We start from the raw sequence: 12,474 nt of genomic DNA on the forward strand, positions 1-12,474 counted from the left end.
CTGCTTGGTTGTCTGCGTTTTGAACCGACTGGAGTTAGACGCTTTGCAATGTCTACGCTATATTGCGAAATGGACTTCCTTGCTAGGGGAATAGGATAAAGTGTAGTGGTACATCCCGTTTCAGGGATTAATTATACATATAAAATGTAGTTATATTTAGTTTGTTGTCAAAGATGTAGTGTTTATGGTTGTATTAATTGGGTCGTGTGACATAGTACTTGCTCGGTGCACCGTTCATTTTTGGATTAGTAGGTAAATGTGTTCGTCATTCATGTAAGTACTACTTCTTATTTATTTGTGGATATGTTTTGTAAAATTTTGTAGGCGCCTCGTAGTTGCAAGTTCTTATTTTTGCGAGGCGTAAATTATGTCTGTTCTTTTCGTCATGTGCACTTGTATTTTGGAGCCGAAGTTTATGCATTGTGATGTCCATTAATCCTTTGGTGCGTTTGGTTCTTTTCCATTTTATTTTGCATATTATTTATTTAATTTCTGCTAAACTTTTGTGTGATTCTAGTGACGTTCCCTTCATGCTAGTGTTTTCATTTGAATTATTGCTGCCCGTGCTTGTAAATTCTGCCGGTATGCGACGTTATGTTTTATTGTGACTTCTGGTTCTACTTATTTTCATTTTGTTATTACGGGTTCGTTTCTCCTCTGTAAGGGAATTATTTGAATTGTGAACCGAGCAAGCTCTGTTGGCACTAATTTTCCCTAATAATAATAATTATTATTATAGTGTAAGTTAAGGTAGATAAGTATATTTTGGGCTATTTGGTTACACCAATTTCCTTATTATTCATTTTACGAGTAGTGTTTCTGCACTATGTAAGGACATTGTTAATGGTTAATTGCTTTGTTGCGTTGCCTTATTTCCCCGATCCGTGTCTGTTGTCATTGTTGGTTATCTGTTCTCATCTTTGTCCGGTCGTTACGTAACAGTTGTATTATTGTTATTATTACTATCTAATCGCATGAGAATCTGCTTCTGAATGCCGTTGTGTGAGGACCTATTGTTATTGCTCTCTTCCGTGTGTGTATTTGAGTATGTGATTACTAATATTTGTATTAGCTGTCCGGTTCTCTCTTGAAGTGTACGGCTGATGACTTTTCGTTTCCTTCGGATTGTGGTTTTATGTTAGTGATGCCAAATTTTTCTACGTTATTCGGTTCTATTTCTGGGATATGCTATGTGACTGATATTTTTCGTCGGGGATGTCTTTGTGATTGATTCGGGCGACGCGTTTTGCATTTAGCATTTTCTACTATGCGTTCGGTATTGTGAACCTTCCACTAATAATGGTCCTCAGAAAATTAATTTATTTTAAATGTAGATATCAGGTAAAATTATATATTTAGGTTTATTTAAGGAGCTCCTTTATCAGTTAGGTCGCGTGGGTTAGTATTTCATTCTAGGCTATTTTAATGTTTTCGTAGATTTGGTACTATTTACTTAAATTAGTTATTTATTTATTTATTCATATTAAGAGAGTATATTTATTGTTCAAAACTTCACCTTAGTATTTATAAATTATATTTTTCTTATTTACAAAGCAAAAATTTACCAAAATTATTTAAAAAAGAAGAATTATAGATATGACTTAGCCTTATGTATTTATTTTCATTCACTTGAAACTTAAGATATTTTTTAACTAGGCAAATTTAATTCTTTTCATCCAGTTATTTGGTGCTAAAGCTTGTAATAGTTTGTAGTATGTTTGAATTAATTATAGTATTGTTTTTTGAAAAGGGTTTACAAAGTTTTCTTGTAGATGCTTGTTCTGGTTCCCCCTTGTTGATCCCGCCCTTTGTTCCTTGGGAAATGGGTCCCTGGTGCTATATATTCACTCTTCCACATTTATTTTAATTTTTTTGTGTTTTGGTTGCATTTTGATTTTGTTGCTTCCTTGTTGTGATACGCCTACCCCATGGTGTCACTAGCCGGACACCATTTTAATATCACTTGTGGAGGGGGCGTGTCACTGTCTGATGACAAATATTCACACTAACATACAAATAATCACCGCAGTGATTGAAAATCAAATAAATGGGTTAGCACAAAAGAAATCTAACACGTGAATTGAACTTAAATCAAAGTATCCACAAACAGCATGCATTAATTGAAAGAAATATCCCATATTTGCATTATATGCAACACACAAATACTCAATTAATCTAACCCATTATTATGTTAATATAAATTAGTTCGTCCGTCTATCAAAAAAATCATGGATTCGGGAGGCGAACCATGTTAAGAAACCATGATTAATCTACACTGAACCCCGTTTTGTCGCGATAACATCCCCAAATATTAAATTGGTGTACTCATTCCTATGTAGAATTCCATTGTCTCGTAGCGGATGAGAAGCCTCATGGCCCCATGGTAATTTTACTCGTACTTCATATCGCACTTTATAAATTTAACACAATAAATCACTTCTGGGTGACTACCAATGATTAATACCTTACTTAGAGAATTTACACTAGTTTATACAAGAATAAAACACTTATAGGTGACTCTAGACCCATTACATTTGCACAATATATTCTTCCTTGAGCCCGAACCACAAGATATGACACAATACGACGAAGTGTCGTTTTATTCGAACCGGCGCGTATCGCGTTCTTTGTCCAGCACTTCCTGATGTATACGAGGCCGTCTCGTGATCGCCTCGCTCCTACAGTTCCCTGCTACAATAATTGTTACACCGTCTATCATGAAATATTTATTTCAGGCTCTGAAAAATGCCTTCAAAAATTTCTATCGGCATTCCGTCGATCCTGTACATTCTAACACATAAAATGTTGAGAAATATATTATTTTTACAAACAGTGATACTGATAATTTACACTCGATATTCTGAATAATTATCACTGTTCGTCTCCACCTTCATGACTACTAACGTACTTTCAACTACAGAATCTATAATGCGTTTTCTGGTACTGAGTTACAGAGTCACCGTGTCAGCGTATCAAATTATTTCAAACGACTGGTTGATGTGAAGCTCGACTCCCTAGTATATATGGTCGACCTGGTTTCGCGCGTGGGTCATCCGCGGTCAGACCAGAGGGAGGGGGTTGGTTGTCCTAAATCGGCATTTGCAGGTGGATTTGGATCTCTTAATTTATCCCACTTAATAAACTGGCGATACACATTCACGTGTCGTATTCTGATCTTATATCGTTCGGCGATCACGGAGATATCACTTGATTTCTGTCCTCCACTTTTCGCGCGCTAATTCGGCATCCCTGATAGCGTGATCGTCTTGACCAATGGCGAGATAGTGTGGGTCATTTCCAAGAATTCTTTACTTTATTATAATTACAATTAATCAACATTGGGATGATATCACAAAAATCCACTCTGTTCAATTTTGTGGTTGGAATAATTAATTTTATCGGAGAAGATAACTGGAGTTCACCTTGGGGATTTAAATGAGACTATGGAGTGGGTATGTGGGAAACTGGGAGTGAAATTTCTAGATCTTAATGGGTGGGTAGGAGATAGGAATCTGCGCTCAGATGGCCTTCACTTAAACCGCAGTGATACGTATAAGTTAGGAAATTTGTTTGGAAGGTTAATAGGGAGGTACATTCAGGGAAACGGGGTGGCCTAGGGAGCGGTGATAAGGGTACAGGGAACTGGAAATCAAATAGGGATGGCATAAAATTGTTAGCGTTGAACTGTAGAAGTATTGTAAAGAAAGGAATAGAATTGAGTAATTTAATAGACATATATTTACCAGATATTGTAATAGGAGTTGAATCATGGCTGAGAAATGATATAATGGATGTAGAAATTTTCTCTCGGAACTGGAGTGTGTATCGTAGAGATAGGATAGGAATGGTGGCAGGGGGAGTATTCATTCTGGTGAAAGAAGAATTTGTAAGCTACGAAAATGTTAAAAATGAGACACATGAAATTCTAGGTGTAAGGCTCATTTCTAAAGATAATAGGCAACTTGATATATTTGGAGTGTACAGACCGGGAAAGGGTAGCACTGACATGGATTCAGAATTATTTGATAAGATAATCAGCTATGTAGGAAACGACAAGGAAAGCCATGTGATTGTAGCGGGAGATCTGAATTTACCAGATGTCAATTGGGAAGGAAATGCGAACGACAGGAAGCATGACCAACAAAGGGCAAATAAGTTAATATGGGAAGGACAGCTGATTCAGAAAGTGATGGAACCAACCAGAGGGAAAAATATCCTGGATGTGGTGCTGATAAAACCAGATGAGCTCTATAGAGAAACTGAAGTAATAGATGGTATTAGTGATCATGACGCTGTTTTTGTCGTAGTTAAAAATAAATGTGATAGAAAGGAAGGTCTTAAAAGTAGGACTATTAGGCAGTACCATATGGCTGATAAAGCAGGCATGAGGCAGTTTCTAAAAAGTAACTATGATCGGTGGAAAACGGCAAATTAAAATTTAAACAGACTCTGGGGTGGGTTTAAATAAATTGTTGAGGAATGCGAAAACAGGTTTGTACCTTTAAGGGAGGTAAGGAATGGTAAAGACCCAGAGGTGCAGACTGGAAAGAAATAGAGTTAGAAATGGCTGTAAAACTAGGGAGAAATTGAAGGAACTTACTAGAAAATTGAATCTAGCAAAGAAGGCAGCTAAGGATAACATGGTGGCAAGCATAATTAGCAGTCATAGACATTTTAGTGAAAAATGGAGGGTATATATAGGTATTTTAAGGCAGAAATAGGTTCCAAGAAGGACATTCCAGGAATAATTAATGAACAAGGGGAGTGTGTATGTGAGGATCTTCAAAAGGCAGTAGTATTCAGTCAGCAGTATGTAAAGATTGTTGGTTACAAGGATAATCTCCAGATAGAGGAGGAGACTAAGGCCAAAGAAGTATTAAAATTTACATATGATAACAATGACAGATACAAAATTTGAAAACTAGAAAAGCGGCTGGAATTGATCAGATTTCTGGGTATATACTAAAGACAATGGGTTGGGATATAGTACCATATCTGAAGTACTAATTTGATCATTGTTTGGTCAGAGGAGCTATACCAGATGAATGGAGAGTTGCTATAGTAGCCCCTGTGTATAAAGGAAAGGGTTATACACATAAAGCTGAAAATTACAGGCCAGTAAGTTTGACATGCATTGTATGTAAGCTTTGGGAAGGCATTCTTTCTGATTATATTAGACATGTTTGTGAAATTAATAACTGGTTCGATAGAAGGCAGTTCGGTATTAGGAAAGGTTATTCCACTGAAGCTTAACTTGTAGGATTCTAGCAAGATATAGCAGATATCTTGTATTCAGGAGGTCAAATGGACTGTATCGCGATTGACCTGTCTTAAGCATTTGATAGGGTGGATCATGGGAGACTACTGGCAAAAGTGAGTGCAATTGGACTAGACAAAAGAGTGACTGTATGGTTTGCTATATTTCTAGAAAATAGATATCAGAGAATTATAGTAGATGAAGCTTTATCTCACCCTGTAAAAATTAAGAGGGGAATTCCTCAAGGCAGTATTATTGGACTTTTATGTTTTCTTATATATAAATGATATGAGTAAAGGAGTGGAATCAGAGGTAAGGCTTTTTGTGGATGATGTTATTCTATATAGAGTGATAAATAAGTTACAAGATTGTGAGCAACTGCAACGTGACCTCGAAAATGTTGATCCTCTTTTATATAGATAGATAGATTGATACCAATTTATAGTCTTAAGCCGGCCCCGCGGTGTGGAGGTAGCGTGCCTGTCTCTTACCTGGAGACCCCAGGTTCGATTTCCGGACAGGTCAGGGAATTTTACCCGCATCTGAGGTCTGGTTCGAGATCCACTCAGCCTACGTGATTACAATTGGGGAGCTATCTGGCAGTGAGAAGGCGGCCCCGGTCTAGGAAGCCAAGAATAACGGTCGAGAGGATCCGTCGTGCTGACCACATGCCATCTCGTAATCTGCAGGCCTTCGGGCTGAGCAGCGGTCGCTTGGTAGGCCATGGCCCTTGGGTGCTGTTGCGCCATGGGGTTTGGGTTTAATTTCTAGTCTTGTCCATTATATTTCTGAATTTCTAGAAGTCCAGATCTGCTAAGTAAACAAGATATGGACCCTCTACCTTATCTATATTATAACAGGACATTTATTTTACGTTACATATTCGTTTTGTCAGTTCTTATGCAGTAGAAACAACGGTCAGAATCGCATATACTATATTTCCATCATCTTGTCTGCGAATTCAAAGGAAGGAAACATCATCGGAAGTCGTTTTACTAATTTCTGAGCGTCGTGACAACGTTAACTATTTTGCATCCTGGACGGTTTTCTGTTCTTCCTATGATCTGTTGAAGAGGCAAACCGGTGAGCTTCTTAACTTGGTTGGTTGTTCCATCTGGATTATGTCCTACAATCAATCAATCAATCAATCAATCAATCAATCAATCAATCAATCAATCAATCAATCAATCAATCACCTGGGTGACAGATTCCCTATCAATTATTTATCTTGTCTTTTCTTAGATAATTTCAAAAATTTGGAAATTAATCGAACACCTCCGTTGGTAAATTATTCTAATACCTAACTCCTCTTCCTATAAACGAATATTTGCCCCAATTTATCCTTCTGAATTCCAGCTTTATCTTCATAATCGTTATGATCTTTCCTACTTTTAAAAACATCACCCAAACTTATTTGTCTACTAATGTAATTCCACGCCATCTCCCCACTGTTAGCGGACATTGCCTTGCATGATGTATTTTTCAAGAACTCCTCCATATCTTCTCGTAATATGCTCAAAGAAATGGAGTATTTTCTGACTTGACACGAAAACGAACAGACGTTTGGAAATGTTAAGTTGCTTGATGATGGACAGTTGGTTCATTTTTTCAATCTAATGTGCATGCACCATTCTGTGTCATCACCAATCTCGACGCATGAACGCACTGTTTGTCTCCGGCCTTTATAACCCATATTTCGTAACCACATAGAAAGGCGGAGAAAACAAGTACTTCAACAAAGCGGATTTTTGTGTTGGTTGTTATTGTTATCTTCTCCCAAATCCTGGTGAGTTTCTTCATGGCAACTCTTCCTTAGTTGATGCACCTTATTTCTGCCTTACAACCTTGCATGTCACAGACAGTTTATCCAGGATAGACAAAATCATGTACTACCTCCAGTTTACTTAATCTACCTGAGAGATGAATTTATGCTCTTCGGCCACTGATCATTACTGTATTTTGTACTTACTAAGGCAGATATTTCGTACATACATTGTATTCACAATTTTTACTCTTGCTAGTAAGGAATCAATAGAATATATCCATTAATGTGTGTTTTCCGTTGTTGCAGTGCTATGAGGTGGCTGGAGTTTTTCTCACAACGGACTCGTGCGCATCCTTTGACACGCTGACTTGCCCCCAGACGCCCAGTCCACCGCCTCCTTACGAAGCGGTGGTGGCCGACAAAAAGGATTCTCACGTCGATGAACCGAAGACGCCGATAGACGTCGAAGTAGAAGATAGCAGTGGACTTCCCAGCTACGAAGCTGCTCTCAGACTTGAAGCGCAAGGATATGTTTGAAGTAACCCACACCAACCGTTTGATATCACGCTTAAGTGGCATTGGGATATGGATAAACCATTTCTTGGAAAGCCGGTTATGTGTTTAAAAGAATCGTGTTTAACAGCAAAAAACTCACACGTCTTTTTTGGATATCACGTAAGATGGCACTCACAATCCAAAAATGCAGCATTTTATCCGACATACGCCGATGTATGTCTCAGTAAATCTGGAGCGCTCCGATGGTTTCTGTGGTAATTTAGCCGTCGACCACATTCATTTGAGGGTGAAATTTAATTATTTTGGCGATAGGAGAATGTGAATTTTCAGTGCGTAGTTTATTGGTCATTCTGAGTGATGTGAACCTTACTTTGGAGAAGAAACGCGCACAGTACTTAATACATGCAAAGAACAACATTTTCCAATTTCAACATCAAGAAAATCTTCATTTAAAGAAGTTTTATTGAGCATGTTACTTAACAAACAAAAAGTGCATCACACTTTGGTACACGTATTTTGTTGTCATTATTCAACAAAGAGCTTATAGAGATTTCATGTATTATAATATTTTTATATATGCTATAACGTTAGTTGCTTATCATTTTCTTGTACATATATACGTTTTGTACAAATCTTCATTAACTGAATTGAATAGCATCCTCCTTTTTTGCGACAAACAGCATAACATTTTTGTGAGCTATTTTATATATGTGTGTGTGATAATGAATCATATATTTTAAACCATAAATCATAATAAACATCTGTAAGAAAAGTGTAAACCATGAGCATTAGGAATATAAGTTATACGACACTTGTTAAATATATTTTGTCACCAACGAGAAGCGACACGGCCTGACATCTGTGAGGGACACTCTTTACTAAATTCATTTCCATTTGATCAACAGAGGAATGCTATGGAATGAGACTACACTGTTCTATGTTACATACTCGAGCACTTCACGATTAATAGGAAATATGAAATTTATAGCAGCATCCCAAATGTTATGAATTTGCAAAATACAAGCTATTTAATTAAATCAGTCATAACATGGTTTGTGTAACTCGACTAGGTAATTACATAGAAATACACCATCGATCATCTAGAAACATAGTATATACTGACACATCGTTAGTTTAAAATTAGGGAGAAACTTGAATTCTGAATTCGAAGAAGAGCATGATTATTCAAGCATCATCAGTTCGTTGATAATTAAAATGTGTTCATTGTGACCAATGAACATTATTAATATTCATAGTTTAAAGATTTTCACATCTCTCTTCCAGGTCTTGACAGGTCATTTTAGAAATTAGTTATGAAATTGTCATTTAGAGTATGCACGGAGTTACACGGTATGTTTTTATTTTCTCAAGCCCCGTAACTCTTAGATATTAGTCGTTCAGTTTTGTATGCCATGTGAATCAAAGCAAACTACAAGGAAACGTGTTTCTATTATTATTATTATTATTATTATTATTATTATTATTATTATTATTATCATTACAAGGAATATCTAACCAAGGTGGTAAAGTCGTGCTACGTTCATCTAGAACTAACGGTTCGAATCCCTGCCAGGAAGTTTAAACATATTAGAAATGAGAATTGCACATGTAAAGAGGCACTTAACCTTGAGGTTCATTAAGGCTCCACCAAAAATAAGTACCACATTAATTCCTGGGGCCAAAGGCGTCCGTGTATAGAGTTAACAATTTTAGTCCTCTAACTATTAAGTGCCAAGGTCACATACAGGTCCTTCGTGGCTTGTATGATATTGGCTTTGTTTGTAAATTATTATTATTATTATTATTATTATTATTATTATTATTATTATTATTATTATTATTATTGTCATAGGTCAAGCAGATGTAATTTTTCAACTGACCTGGCCGTAATATGGAGTTAGCTTTCTTACATTAATAATTTGCAGATATTTACAGATATTCGGTACGGTTTATACGCATTCACTTAGGCTAGGACCTGATTCACTTTTATGCTACTGTCTCAAGTTAATCACTGGATCTTCATGCTGGATAGACGTTTGATGAAGCAGAGAACTTGGACAAAGAATTTCCTAACAATGTGGGAACAGTTTTTTGAAATTTTATGTAGGCTAAGTGAATGGATGTAGATTGTGTGTGGCTGAAGAAATGTGCATATTCTTGGGAACTTCGCCAATTTATAATAAAACTGTTGGTTATATCCGCAAGCGCATTATTATTATTATTATTATTATTATTATTATTATTATTATTATTATTATTATTATTATATGAAGGATTATACACGTGTCCAAGTTGATAAAGTCTGAGTGCCAGTATTTTGTTCAAATAGTTATATCCTTACCCATTAATTTGTATTTAATTATTTCTATAACTCTGGTCACTTCAAAAAGCTCACACGGTATTTATAACTAAATAAGATATTTCCTCATTACATTTTTACCCGTAAATGTCACAGAAAGGACTTGAATGAATTGAAGGAAGTGCCCGTTTTAGACTGTTTCTATTCTTGATGGTAGACACATTGTACGTTCTACACGTCTAGAACTTATAGAAATCAACAAGATGCCTAATGTGAATGTAAGTGTTGATATGTATGTTACTTAAGATGCTGTTGATCAATGTGAGGTGCAAATAGCAACATAAATAGTGATGTTTGTATGAACAAGATATGTTTGTCTCAAAATCCTATCCTTTTATCCTAACCTTATTATTATAATCTTATTTCAGATGATAATGATTGCGAGAATATCTCGCTGCCTCTTAATGGAAATGTTTTATGGAATTTATCTCCTATATTTTACAGTGTTCTCTGCATGTATTGTCCAAAAGAAGCCCTACCGTCAATTATTAGAAGAGCCCATTTTACTAGAATAAGTATGAAGTAATGTTCACTTGCATGATATACTTAGCAAATAATTCAACATTATAACAAGGCTACAGTATATTAACTCCATTACAGCTGTACCATAATCACCGATGGCATTAAGCTGACGAAAAGTTTTCACACATTTTCTGGCATTATTTTGTAATAGAATCAACGAAATGCGTCATTTTTCTATAAATCTATTATTTCTCACAGGTACATTGTATTAAATAACCCTTCGGTATATGTGAAAAACCTCCTGGTATTGCTAAAACAGAAGGTCGTTCGGTAGCGTAAAGCTACTGCCACCTGGTGAGTGACCGTTGGAACTACGGATCTGCTGTCGTGAGCAGTATTGTGCCTGACCATAAAGCCGGAATTACACCTACCGAGTACTGGGCCGAATCACTTGCTTTGTTACTAGGCCGAATATCTTATTGAGGAGTAAATGTGATCACGTGAGGAAGAGACAGTGGACGAGTCAGTACATTGAAATGTTTAAAGGGTATGGTCACAAGGTTCCCTGAAAAAAAGGAAACTGATAAAAATTAAAAGAGTTTATAAACACTATTGCAACTTGATCATCATCATCATCACCATCAACATCATCGTTGACCATCTCCGATTGTGGTGTACGAGCTGTTAGGGATCAATGTTCCCTCATATTGAGGACCCTTTTAAAGGAGCTTTTACTCTGTGGTGTTGTATACTCTGTGGACTCACTCAGCTGTGTTTCAGTCGCTCAATATGTGTGTCAGTTGGATATTGAATGTAAGAATTGTGCACAAGTAGGCATAATGGGAGAAATATCACATCTTACAATAGGAACTGATTGAGTTTGTTCTTTTTGTACAGTTGATAATATGATATCTGTCACACGGCAGGTTGCAGAGATCACATACGCAGTCCTGCTGGGGTTCATGGAACGTATTGTTTTACATATTTTGTGATTATAACCGTGCACCGCTAATCCCGTTGTCAAGTACGAAGGTATTGTTTGGGCCCTGTCCATGACCGATCTAACGTTTGTAGTGTAAAACTCGGACCCCATATGGTTTTCCTCTTCTCTTGTCTTTCTTGTACAACTTTTGCCCATTTAGTCGTGAAGGGGAGCGAGAATCTTATTCGTAGGTCCTCCAACAGGAAAGTCTCTTTCGTGAGTTCATATACTAGCTAATCTTGATGGAATTTGGACAGTCCCAGGGCTAACTTTCAGAAACGGGCTTTTATTTTGTTTTCTCCAGATTCTTGAGGTCCTTTACACTGAGATTTTGCCAGAATATTTCTATACCGTAACACAGGGTCGGAATGATTTCAGCAGAAGGGAGACTTTGGATTTTGATTTCCTTGATGTCAAACATTCCCTTGGTCGCTGCTGTGGCTCTCTCCATAATGTGTATTCTAAACTCCCAGGTACCTGAAGGAGTTCACAATTTCCAATGACTTCTCTTTTATCAAGATAATGTCTTCCTTCGATCTTCTTCCATCTTTTCGAAACACCATTTGGACTGTTTTCTTTTGATTCAATTCCATTTTATTTCGGTCCGCCCAATTTATAAGGAGGTTACGTGATCTTTGTAGGTCGTTTTTGTTTGTTGAACCAAGGACCATGTCGTCAGCATAGATACACAGTGATGTTGTATGTAAACATATTTGTGCTATGTCAGATGTGGCGATGTTGAAGAGAAGCGGGCTAAGGGGGTCATACTCCAGGATTCCTCTTGTTTGAGTGATTTTTTCTGATGATGTTACCGAGTCATCTATCCTGATCATGTTCTAACACAATATGTTTCTTACCAGGGTATTAGTATTGATGCCCGTGTCGTCTAAGAGGTTTTGTACAGCTTGTAGGCAGGAGCGCCCTTTCCTGAAGCCGTATTGTTGTTCGGGGATCAGAGGGTCTGCAACCTGAGTGATTCTTTTTGTTAGAATAGTTGTTAGTAATTTTAATGAGTTGTTTTCCAAAGCTATGCCTCTGTATGGGTTTGTATCGTCCCTTGCACCTTTGCCTTTATAGAGTAGCTGCTCGGCAGGTCTCCTGTTTCGAGACATTTATTTAGGAGGGATTGCCAT

The 12,474-nt window shown here is 37.0% G+C and overlaps 1 protein-coding gene across 1 annotated transcript in view; it reads left to right on the plus strand.

Annotated features, from left to right (window-relative positions):
• The window catches only part of s-cup (stanley-cup), a 77,012-nt gene extending 68,050 nt beyond the window's left edge, over positions 1-8,962 (plus strand). Inside the window, exon 3 of the mRNA XM_068227837.1 lies at positions 7,329-8,962. Within this exon, the coding sequence (XP_068083938.1) occupies positions 7,329-7,559 (231 nt within the window). The 3' untranslated portion in view covers positions 7,560-8,962. The remainder of the gene's footprint in view (positions 1-7,328) is intronic.
• The last annotated feature ends 3,512 nt before the right edge of the window (positions 8,963-12,474 follow it).

Source organism: Anabrus simplex, chromosome 5 (genome assembly GCF_040414725.1).
Source record: "Anabrus simplex isolate iqAnaSimp1 chromosome 5, ASM4041472v1, whole genome shotgun sequence".
In the NCBI taxonomy this organism is placed as follows: Eukaryota; Metazoa; Arthropoda; class Insecta; order Orthoptera; family Tettigoniidae; genus Anabrus; species Anabrus simplex.